The sequence below is a fragment of the Medicago truncatula genome, chromosome 3 (assembly GCF_003473485.1).
Source record: "Medicago truncatula cultivar Jemalong A17 chromosome 3, MtrunA17r5.0-ANR, whole genome shotgun sequence".
Classification (NCBI taxonomy): domain Eukaryota; kingdom Viridiplantae; phylum Streptophyta; class Magnoliopsida; order Fabales; family Fabaceae; genus Medicago; species Medicago truncatula.
This window is the reverse complement of record NC_053044.1, coordinates 50,019,810-50,032,545: the sequence shown is the minus strand read 5'-3', so window position 1 is coordinate 50,032,545 and position 12,736 is coordinate 50,019,810. Positions and strand designations below refer to the sequence as shown.

Genomic DNA, 12,736 nt, shown 5'->3' with positions numbered 1-12,736 from the left:
TCATTCCGCCATTGTCATACAAATTGATGTACTCTTTCATCTGATCTTGTGTCCATATTCGTGATAAACATTTGCACTAGTGAGTCACTGAATTGTTGTCACTCATTCAAGGCCAGAATTTCGTTTGTAATTATAGAGATTTATATCGGAAGTTTTCATTTTTGGGATGCCCTTTTGAATGCTACACTGGACCACTTGTTTTAGATGAAGCCCAACAAGAATAAAAAAAAAACATTGACAGTTGTCATCCTTGAACAGTTTGTAACGGATCTTCTGGCACTAAGCTTTTTACAAAGACATTTTGGACCTCTGTGTGAAATAACACTAGATAATAGACATTGATAGTTGCTTCATAAACTAGAAACTAGAAATCAAAACATGCTTTTAAGGGAGAAAAGATAAAATGATCAGATTTACAAGGACAGTACCAGCAGTAGCTGATCACGCGAGCACATTCACCTCTGCTCTGTAACTGTAAGCATAGATATTATGTACAAGGTAAAATACTTGATAATTTTTTTAACAATATTTATTATGTTGTTCACGTTGTTTGGTTTCATTGGCTTACTTTTAGACTGGTGACCTTGACTATATCTCTCTCCTAACCAAACCAATTAGTATTTCTCATCAAAATATATTTATTTTAACCATTCATCTATCAATTAATACACAAAGTCATCAAAGTCACCAGAGTATTTTTCCCACATTGTTAGGAGTGGACTGCAGTCTGGAGTATACCAGACCAATGCAGTTTTGCTTAGATAAATATTCTACTTGCTCTGAAACCTGAAGAATCGAGTTTGACATTTTAATTTGTGGAGACTTATTTTAGTTCTTAGTCTGAACTTCTTGAAAGTTTCAAATATCTTATTAGCATGTCTAAGGCATATCACATGATATATCTTAACAAGTTAAATGGCTGATAAAACAGGAATCAACTTACATGGTTAGCTATAAATTTTAAAACTTACACTGTTACTGCTCAAGGACATGAGATAAGGGTGAAAATAAACTAGCTAGACTAAACTTTGTTACACATTGTTTTGTCTAAAGGTTCACTTCTAGAAATTGTCTGTTTGCTGCAGATTTAGTAAAAGATATCCATAGGAAACATTTTTTTAGGATCTTCCTGCAAATTTCGGCTCCGTTGTAAGACCTTCATGGATAAATTGTTTCTTGAGGATTTCTGATCCACAGGAACTCAAGACATGATGTTAAAGCCGTTTTTATTTTTTCCTTTCAAAAAGCCTAACGGCAAAACTCACACACACTAAGTGTAAAGAAGTGGAGAATTGCATATTTGAACCCGTGTCTCAACATATTAAATTTCCATGCAAATTTTTTTCCATGAGTTGTACTTATGAGACGATGTTATAACCTTCTGTTAAAATATTATCGGAAGCTAAAATTGTTTCATAAGAAATTTTGCTCCCCTGTCAGTCCTCCAAAAATTAATCCAACAGTTAAAGTATAAACAATCTCTTTCCTCCAACTGGGGGTTGGATAGCTCAAACCGATTTGAACTAAGGAATAAGAAGTTGGAAGTCCTTGGTTCAAACCTGGACAAAGGAGAAAAAAAACTAACCAAACAACTAATTACTAACATTTGCCATTAAAATAAATAAATCCCTTCCCTCAAACCAGTCTCTTAGTTTATTACCATACCTAATATGATGTCAAACAATTCATTATAACTTTCTATTAATTTATGAAAGGAGTTACAAGAATGACTTGGTAGTTGAGATGAGGGAGTTTCAGAGGATAAGGAGATCAAGAGTTTAATTGCACACGTCATACAAAGATTTTTCATTAAAAATTATGAAGCCCAATCACATATAGATAACACTGCAAAAGTAAAAGAGGGGAAAAAACTAGCACAGGCTTTCACAATCATTTACAAGGATTAAGATTAGTAGATTACTTATCCTACATAGTTGCACATATAAAAAAAAAAAAAACAGACAATACTCTATACGACTTACGTTGTGTACTCATGCATCCTGCAACAGAAGTGGCCTGCAATTACGGGCACACAGGCAACCTTTAAACTTTTTTGCCCCTCATTGAGCTCAAAGACGAAGCGAATGCGACACTCTCAGGATACTGCACAATATAAAAGCAAGCACAAAACTATTCTGCTATTGAGATACTCTCGAGACAATTCACCTTAGATCGAACAATTTTACCCAGAGGCTTTCCCCAATCTTGAAGCAACACTTCCAGGGCCAGATGTGGTCATTAAATTCCCATTAGCAGACATGTAAAAATAGTTGTAGTTAATTCTGGTGACCAAATCAGCCAAATGAGGGAAATGCCCTACATTTAGTTTGAAAGATAAGACCTGAAAAGCCAGGATAAGAATTACATTATCAAGTACTCACATATAAATATACAAATAAGTATTTAAAGCAGACAATTCAGATCTAAACTTCCCTGAACCGTAAAATCTAATTATTCAAATAGACAATTCAGATAAAAGATATTTTCAATGGTTTCACGGCTTCTATTGGTCATTCATAATTTTCCCTTTAATTTCAGAGCATGAATAAGAAAATCCATTATTTTCATCCAGATCATAATGTAGAGCTCGTGTCACCAAGTAGCAGTGTAGTTAGAAATTTAGAATAAGTTCTGAAGAAGCATACCCTAAGTAAGAAAGCAATGCAATCATCAAACTGTTTCTCAATCCGGTCAACTTCCATCTCACACCTTGCCTTGATTGCAGAAACAGCTCCGCCGCTTTTTAATGTTTGTTGTATGGTATAGAAATCTAAGGCTAAACCAAGGATGATATTCACGCGGCTGGCAATCAAAGCCCCCTGAATACAACAAAGAAGTTTGAAACTACTCAAGCTTTGCTCCATCATAACTACATCAGTCAAAACAGAATACAAGGAGAACGCAAATACCCAACTTCTGAGACAATGTTTACCAGTTTATCAGGAACCACAAAGCACTGCCGCTGAATCGACAACATGTAAGCCTCATGGGCTTCAATGACCTCATCCAGAGATTTGGCCACTGTCATACTTTCACATAGTTCACGCCATGCACTGTGATATACCTGCATACAAATTGTAGTGACAGAAAACACACTCAGGTTCCGTTGCCAAAATGAGAACCATATGAGAACAAGTGTATGATTTTTTTTTTTTTTTTTTTGAAAACTCGGTATCCGATCCAAGAATCGACTAATCCAAGGGGACCAATCCGACCGCCCACTTGCGGGGGCCCCGTTTAAAGCCAGAGCAAGCTCTGTATGGACTTAGCCCACTGAAATTGGCACCAGAGGGAATCGAACCTGAGACCTCTGGAGGAGCAAACTCCAAGATCCCAAGCCAACCACTAGGCCAACCCCAAATGGGTTAGAACAAGTGTATGACTAATGTGAAAATTCCATTGACAACCAGCATTTCTATTGGTAGACCAATGTTATATTCTCCCCTTCTGCCTCCAAAATCTAGCAAAAAGGTAAGACTTAGCAACCCTTACTATCATGTAGGGGTGTTCATGGTTTATAAATTGGACTAAACCAAATTAGTGTTGTTAAAGAGTCCCAATGTTATTTGAACCAAAGAATAGTGCTAGCAACACTCTTTTCAACACTCTCTTTAATACTCACTCTCTAATAGGGTTAAATCAATGTGGGGCGTACATTTTGAAAATGGAACCCACAAAAAGTGGTGGGACATACATTGGTTTCAGCCAATAAGAGAGTGAGTGTTTGAGAGAGTGTTGAAGAGAGAGTGTTGATAGCATTCCTCTTGAACCAAATTAGTGTTGTTAAAGAGTAACTCGTAATGGTAAACCAATTCATGAATACAAACCGGTCCTGAAATGGTTTTAAACTAAGGCTGGTTTTAAAAAGTGGTAAATTTCAAAACTATATGAACTGGTCGTTCAAAATATTGTTCAGTTATCTGAATTATTTGAACACCCCTACTATCATGTTCGTTTATGATGGATTGTGACTTCAACACCAATTAACCATGTCCCACATATTGTGCTTTGCAAGTGATCTTCTATTGGATAAATTATTTTCGGTAATTAATTTAAAGCAATGTGCATACCCGGTCCATCACATATTGGTGAAAAGCATCCACAAAATGAAGGAGTTTCTGCTCCACTAACCAATGATGTTTTCTGTTATTTGTTGTAGATCCCCTACCCTGCAAAGGATGATTGCAGTTTCAATCGTTAGAGTAAGTGTTAAGAATTAAGTAGAATGTAAAACTAGATGTCAACATTATTCTTGAAAACTTTAGCTGACGGAGCACATGCTCCACTGAAGAGCAATGGCGAGTAATATACAAATTTTGCACCTTCCACATCCATCTCCGCACTTTATCTAACACAAATTTTGCACGCTTGACCTTCAGCAAAAACCGCATCACCTAATATACACAAGATTACATATAAAAAAGCAGATAAACATATGCAAAAAGAACCAACCAGACAGCAGGACGAAACATCAGAATCTGATAGATGAAAGGAACTAAAAGGCTAAGAAAAAGAGAGAAGATTGTAAAGATAAGTCAGATACCTGGTTGTACTTCTTAATTGCTTCTGTGTTTGCAATGAGTTCAAGAGGCCAAGGTACCTGCCAGTTCCAAATTCTTAATAATCCTTGCACAAAATTTATCTATGGAAACCATTATTCTTAATATAGAAGAGTTAGATAGAAAGGAAAATAAATTGACTGAAGAATGACCTTATATGTGAATTTTAGCATATCAAGACCGTTCATCCCCAAGTTATTGACACGACTTTTATGAGTACCCAAGACAGAACCAGATGTGCTAGCTTCCCCATCACTCTCAACAATATTTTTGGTTATTGACACTACCAAAGAATCTGGAGCACTTAACAGCATACAATCAGCAGAATTTCTGATTGATTCCTGTAATTAATATGCATAGATAGATTATGAATAGAAAATAGCTTTAGAAAACAAAAGCGCAGAAGGATCCCTAATTTTATGAAATAAAATCGTACACACAGCAGGGTCCATCATTATAATATTGCTAATTTCTTTTTCAGTTAATACAACACAGAAGTCATAACACATGATCACAATCATTTATTCACTGCCACTTTGCCAAACCATTATAGGAGGTAGCCATCACAAATATCTCTGTTGAAGTTGTGAGAATTTAGATAAAAGAATAAGAGATGATAATAAGAACCTTGAATAGTATTGATACTGACTGAATAGTACTTTGATACTTGATATTTATAACCAAATGATTACATTCAAATCTATAACTAAAGAGGTGTGCTATGAACAACTGTTTATGTAACAACGTTTGAGACAACCATAAATTTAGAAAGAAAAGTAGGTATTGACACGGAAACCAAAACAATAGAGAGAAAGTAAAAACATAAGAGTAGTGATATTTGTACAACCATTTGTGACAACTTTCTTTCTCTCTTCTTATCGGTCAAAAACAATAGAGAGAGAGAGAGAGAAATGAAGAGAGAGAATAAGACCATAATGTGAGTATGAGAGAGAGGGTTGTTCAAAAGTGTCACAAAATGAATGTTCAAATATCATTTCTCAAAACATAATGCGGGTATGAGAGAGAAAGTGTTCACAAAATGGTTGTACAAATATCATTTCTCATAACTAAAACCCTTTGATTATAGGGATAAAAACTAACAAACCTAATCATAGAGATATTTTCTCAACAAAATTAAATTTAAATCTAATAATATCTCAACACTCCCCCTCAAGCTTAAGCTTAATAAGCTTTATGCTTGTTACAAATATACCCTTTCAAAGAGAATATCAAACCAACTAGTATCAGAATCACAATTAACTTTCACAAATTGAATCCAAAAGAAATTGCAACGATATTGCACTAGACGTTGTCATTCACTTGGAACAACCAACTTGTTTAGAACAAGTCACAGTTTTCTGAACCAATGTCGTTGACTCAACCTTGACGACGGTCAATCAATAGGACTAGCGAAAATAAAAACAACTTAAGTGGGACATGTCATCTGTGACCGGTGCCAATCACTCAACCTTCACTTTGATTAGGCAAAGGGACATGGGCAGAACGCAACAGGACAGCTTGTTCTGTTTTGTTTGTTTGGTTCTACCATTTTCACTAAAATCAAAATGTATCCCTATTTTGTCTTATGTCCTGTTTTGTTTCACTTTTTAGTTGGTTACTCATATGTCCCCACCCCCCCAGGGATAATCCTATCCGTGGCATTGTTTGGACACTAAATATAAGCTTGTCAATACTTTCGTTAGTTGGAGAATTTATGAATTAACATAAAAGCTTATTTATTTGCATAAGCTATTTTTCCTAAGCTAAAAAATAAGCGAATCCAAACTGGCACTATATGCTAATACAATAAACTAGACGCCAAATCTTGCAGACTCATGATTCTAATTAAACAAGGAAACTAGTCATGACAAAAACTAGACTCCCAATCCTAGGGGATAATCTGATATATACCAAGTTACTCTAAGGAACAACCCAAATACTACAATATTTTTTTTCTTCATGTTTTCTGTCACATAGCGTGCAATGCCCAGTGATAGTTCATCTGTCATGGAACAATATTTCTAATAGACAAAGTCACACATGTATGGGGAATAAATAGTCATTAAAAAGTCCCATACCTTAATGAAGTTGGCCAAACATAGACTGGGTGCTAAGACCATCTACAATGGTGAAAAACATTCAACAACATTCAACACCCACTTTTTCAATTCCCAACACTCCACATCATTTTCTCTCTCTTATTCAAGACTCATTCAACTTTTACCCTCTCCAATAGTTTTTCATTCAACACTCTACCCCACCACTTTTTATTTCATATTCTTATTTAATTTTATATTTTCTTTTTTTACATAAAATTACAATTATCGATTATAATTAAATTAAAATAATAAACACTTAACAATTTATTTTTTTAGTTTTTTTGGAAAAACAAAATTTATTTAAATAATTTATTTTCACTAAAAAAAGATTAAAACTTCAAAAGAAAAGCTAATAGAAAGATAATAACAAGATTAAGATAGTGAAAAACTTGGTTTTTTTTTTTGTGTCCAAATCAAATGAACCAAGTCTCTATTTATAGACAAAAAAAAAATCATAAATTTTGGGAAAAAAAAAAATTTAAAATTATTTTGCAATGAAATAATTGAGTTCAAATTATTAAGATGACAAAAATTCAGGCAACCAATCAGAAGATTACACGTGTCACCCACTTTATCCACAAAATATTTCTCTCTCCAAGTTCAACAATGTTGAACTCATTCAACTCCTCTCTCCTCCACATCATTTTTATCTCATCTTCAACACCCTCTTCTAATGGTTCAACATGTTGAACTTGGCTTTCAACTATCCCATTGCACTTGGTCTAAGGTACTCTGTAGTTTTCTTACACGCTATAAATTTACTCTATCCATATGCAACTAATCAACAAACTATGGCGGTGTGGCCTTTTTTCACTTACGGAGCATTTGTATTATGATCCATTCCTTTAATTCTCGAACCTAGGAATAAATTTAAATATAATTTGATACAAGAAACTAGAACTTGGAAGTAATTTCCTGGTCCAATTTTAATAACCAATGTGGGCAAAGTAGTTCTAACAAGTCTTAAGCAATCTCCATTTCTTGAGCTAACTTTGAAAATTGAGTTAGGTTTAACCCAAATTCTATGATATAAGGTCTATCCTAGTCCAAATATTGGGCCACCTATAGATATTAATCCTACAAAGTTCACTTTCCACATATCCAATCTCAGGTGTGAGGGGGGTGTTGAGATCCCATTTTAACAAGAGGTATGGCCAAAAAAATATTTATAGGACTTACATAATCCCCATCTCTTGAGCTAGCTTTTGGGTTAAAAATAGGCCTGACTCAAATTCTAATAACTACCAAAGTACACAATTAAACAAAATCAAGAAACTCTACCTGTAATATTGTGTTTAATTCAAAATCATCATCCCATGTTTCACCCTTATCCAATTTATCGAAAATGACGGTTGAAAAGTGTTGTAGCAAATCGCCTGCACAAGACAAAATATCAATACAGAAAACATTGATAGTATACCAATATGACCCCTACCCAACCTAAACTTACAAAATATTTTGAAGCACAGTATATACTATGTACCCATTTGATTTGCAAGAAAGTAAAAATACAGCCAAAGATATGAATATATGATATGCCTCTCACCCAACATAATGTTATTAAAAAATTATGATGCAATGTACTATGAATTTGTTTGATTTGCAAGAAAGTAAGAGACTCAACAACACAAGTAATTTGTTACATATTTGATTTAAAAAAAAAAAATCATACATCAGAACCAAATAACGATCGAGGGACAACACAAATCCAAAATCTTCTTGCATTAAAAACTAAAGCACGACCTTTCGTCCCAAAAACAAATTATGTAACTTACAAAAATACCCATTTTATTTCCTACTTAATTACTACACTCTTTCATATTATGATATATATGTGTGTGTACCAGAATACATTACAAAGGGTATTACAGTAAATTTACAATTATATTGCTTGCTTAGTGAGCTGTGATGCTCAATGTCCACCAAACAATATATATGGCAAAATTTATGCGACTCGTGTTATTCTATGTTGTTGTGTGACCTGTAGCTCAAAGTTTATCAACTGCATCCTGTATATAGAAAACAAAATAAAGTATAATAATCCAATACCTGAGCCTAACAAGTATATTGCTCGCAGCACTGCAAGCTCTTCCATCAACCTCCATTCATTCATCAACTTTAACAACATATTCACTCCAATATAATCTACCTGTTCTATTCAAAATAAAGCAAATATATATTATCATAGTGTTAATCCTGGAATTGTCATAGGGTTTATCTTTATTCACCTGTTTCTGAATGTAGGCGGTTAGACAGTACTGCATAATAACCAGAGGTAGTGGAGTCGTTCTTAGGTCAACATTTTGCATCCAGTGAAGAACTTTTGAAGGAAGAGTGCTGTTTCTCTGGAAAGGCAAGAGCTCCGACACAGGAAGATCATCCTGTTACAAATTAAATATATGTTTATCACACTAATGTACTGAATCCTTCATCAAATGCTACTCAGTAGAAATACCTGAACTGCAGGCAAAATGGTGGGAAAAGGAAACAGTGTTTCTAACAGCTTTCTCTTATCCTGTGAGTGAATGAATTTGGATTCATCATACTGAAAACCAAAAGTATAGTTTGTTCCTTCACTATCTGAAAATGATGTACTTTCTCCACCAAATATAGCCTTTCTTAAACCCTCGTCATTTAAAGAAGGCAAGCAGAATTTTCGAGATAAATTCAATGTTTTCAAGGAATCCCTGCTGTTTCCGATTGTTTTTCGACAAACGGTAATAACGGGATTTTGTAAGCATGATCTCAAGAGAAACAATTTGTCTTCAACAACTTTATCCCCTCTTGAATCACCATTGCCATTATTTATGTCTTCATATTTTGGCTTCAAGTCAGCTGATCTTTTTTGAGATAATGTATCAATCAAGAACTTGTACCAAATCTTCTCTGAGTAAGGTGGAGCGGTTAAGTTTTGATTGTCCTTTTTTTCAGCATTTAAATTTAAATAAGATACAAAGGAAGAAACAGACACAGATTCATGCCAATCATCTTGGCAAAAGTATTTACAAACATGGTCACCATGACCAATAAGTCCAGCTAGTGACACAGAAAAAATTTCTGACAGTGTTAGCCCAGCCACTCTATGAGAAGGAGACAAACCATAGTTTAAGGATTTGGTACTTCCAAACTTAAAATTACTTCCTTTGCTACATGCTGCTAAGGAACTCGGGGCATGGCGCATCAGCTGCAAAGATTTTCCAGCAGAAATAATTGACTTAGCTAAATCCTTTATAAACAAAGGACAAGCTGGACAGTCTCTAACGCTCTGGTCTTTTCCTTTAATTGTACTAGACAAAGAGATGGAATCCCTCATGCCCATTTCCTTCTTCTCATTTGATGCTGGAATAGAATCACCGGCATAAATTGTGGAAGACAACTCGGTATCTGACTTACGATGCTGTAGCTTTCTTATTAGACAACTCTTCTCCCAGAACTCAGCCTCAGCAACTGAGACTTCTTTATTAGCGAAAAAGAACATCTGAAAAGATAGATGACATGATGAATACAACATTGTATTGTGCATCTAGATTAGCTTATTTTATGTTTAGAAAACTTTATATTGAATACGCTAGAGAAAGCTGCTGGCTAAAATGCATTTTTGGGAAAAGATTAAATAACCCAATATGTTCTTAACCAGTATGGGTCACAAAAACCACAAACAAAAGATATTGCAGTATGAATATGACCTAAAAGTAATTTTAGGCTATGTACATTAAAAAATCTCCATGCAAATGATTCCCTTAAGTGAGTTTCAAGCTACACAAATCAAATATAATCACTAGAAGAACGCAACAGGTTAGATAGACACTTTTAAGCAACTTTTGCACCAGATGAAAACATCAAGAAAGTTATTTCTTAGTTTAACAATATAACATGGGCTATTTTTATCACACTCTTTAACACAACTTTGAGAAATAACTTCTTCATCCCCTGGCAATCAAGAGATTCGATAATGATTACCTGATCAGAAGGATCATCAAGTATTCCGTCAAAAAGCCAGGAATCAAGACCCTCAATATATGGCAACAAGCTTTCCACATACATGTAAAGTACCGTGAGATAAGCTTCCTCCTGTTACCAATATAGGTTTTATAAACTTGACATCATGAACCAATAAAAATGTATAAAAAATGCTTAATGTGCTGCACGAAAAAGATTCACGACCTCGCCACCTTGTACAAGACACATTTCTTCAAGCTTCTTATGAAGATAGTCAAGAACATGAACAGCCAAGTCTGCTGCAGGTACAGATGCCCCAAACTCAAAATATACATCAGGGATGGCCTCATGAACTATTTGCAATAGGAACTCAGCACCAGAGCAAAGACTAAGTCAACAAATGTTCGTCAGATACTGTCACAAACTCGTAATCGCTGAAATAAATTAAGACAAGTGGGATTTGGAAAATGGCAAAACTTAGGTACATTTTCTTAGGTGCACTTCATGCCGTTCTTCGCTTAAAATATTCATATCTACCTATAATTTCCTTAAATTCAATTTTTTCTCCAAAGTTTGTCATAACCACAAAAACTGCATTTTAAATGAAGAACATGAAAAGCAAATATGAAAAGGACCTAAGTTTTGTCCTTTCGAAAAATTATCCAAATATAACGTAGCTTTCCAAAACATCAAATTGCTGTAAGACAATATATCAAAAACCGATAGAATACACACACCGACAATAACCAAGCCTTACCCCCGCTAAGTGGGTTGGCTATATGGATCCCATAATGCTCCATCATATACAATTTTTATCCACCTCAATAATCTATTCTTAATAGTTAGTTTCTCTGATAGTTTTTCTAGGTCCTCCACTGCCTCAAATGATTTGACGATCCTCCATGTGATCTACTCTCCTTACTACATAGTTCACATGACTTTTCTCTACATGCCCAAATCAACTAAGTCTAGTTTCTACCCCAATTCTCTCTCTCTCTCTCTCTCTCTAATGTTGTCATTTCTAATTCAATCTGGTCTAGTCTTAACACACATCCAACACAACATCCTCATCTCTGCTACACTTAACTTATGTTCGTGCTGGTTCTTCACCGCCTAACACTCTGTCCCGTACACAGACTAAAATATTAACTATGCTAGCATCTAAAATTAGAAAAAAAACAAACCTTGATAAAGAATTTTTGAATCCTAACAAAGTTGGAGTGAAAACAACATCTGCATTATTCATAGACACTTCCTCCTTCAACGCAACATTCCTCAACCGCTGCATCACCACAATTCAAATCAATTCAATCAATAAAAAACACAAAAATTCAATAATCAATAAAGGCGAATCCGAAACCGAATCTCAGAGAAATCAAACCTTAAGCCACGAAGAAGCAGAAGCAACAAACGCATTCAAAGTAGGATTAGGTCTCGGCATGGAAGTTTCAACTTTCTTAACCGTAATCTCAACGATTTGAAGACACGTGGCAGCGTGAAGAAATTGATTAAGAAGCGAATGAAGACTTTTGAGGGATAAATGTGTGACGTAAACTCCATTATTGATACGAAAACGGTTTTCATTGTGATTCCATGAGAATAAAGAAGAGGAAAACCCTTGAAGCATTCGCAAAACGCCTCGAACGAGTTCAAGTTCGTTTGTTTTGAGAGAAGGAAGAGGAGTTGCGAAGGGGAATTCGTTGGAGAATGGAGCGTAGATTTTGTGGATTAAGGTTTGGGGATGGTGTGATTCTGCACCCATTTTTTGGGCGCGGGAAGATGAAATGAGAAATCAGAATAGTGAAGAAAGGAAAGTGAAGAGTGAAGACTCTCACTGTGTAGATCAAAGTATATAGTTGAATTAAAAAATGGCGGAGAATTTATTGAAAAATTATTTTTCAACCCTACTAATTTATTGATTTATTTATTTGAGGTCAAACTCTATAATTATATATAGTTGTTTGACATTTTTTTAGGATTGAACTCAAATTATTAAAATCACATTATTTAAAATTGACAATAAAATTTAATAAATCATCACATTTTATTAATTGAACATTTTTTTTTACAATTTTATTAATTGAACATGATTTAATAATACATTAACATAATGTTAATTGTACAAAATGTTTGACACAA

General features: G+C 34.5%; 1 protein-coding gene across 3 annotated transcripts; it reads right to left on the bottom strand.

Annotated features, from left to right (window-relative positions):
* Nucleotides 1-1,782: 1,782 nt before the first annotated feature.
* On the bottom strand, nt 1,783-12,460 carry LOC11435183 (gamma-tubulin complex component 5). 3 transcript variants are annotated; one of them, XM_039831776.1, is made up of 16 exons: nt 11,979-12,457; nt 11,782-11,879; nt 10,823-10,985; nt 10,619-10,729; nt 9,114-10,136; nt 8,887-9,039; nt 8,708-8,807; nt 7,940-8,034; nt 6,638-6,679; nt 4,712-4,900; nt 4,544-4,600; nt 4,323-4,394; nt 4,071-4,169; nt 2,933-3,064; nt 2,646-2,819; nt 1,783-2,341 (listed from the first exon to the last, which is right to left on the bottom strand). In XM_039831776.1, the coding sequence occupies exons 1-16, from the start codon at nt 12,357-12,359 to the stop codon at nt 2,183-2,185; spliced, it is 3,048 nt and encodes a 1,015-aa protein (XP_039687710.1). In that variant the 5' UTR covers nt 12,360-12,457; the 3' UTR covers nt 1,783-2,182. The 3 variants fall into 3 exon arrangements, with proteins under 3 accessions (XP_039687710.1, XP_003602994.2, XP_039687711.1); XM_003602946.4 differs by lacking the exon at nt 6,638-6,679; XM_039831777.1 differs by lacking the exons at nt 1,783-2,341; nt 2,646-2,819; nt 2,933-3,064; ... (2 more) ...; nt 4,544-4,600; nt 4,712-4,900 and adding an exon at nt 6,516-6,561 and having other exon boundaries at nt 11,979-12,460.
* Between the last annotated feature and the right edge of the window lie 276 nt (nt 12,461-12,736).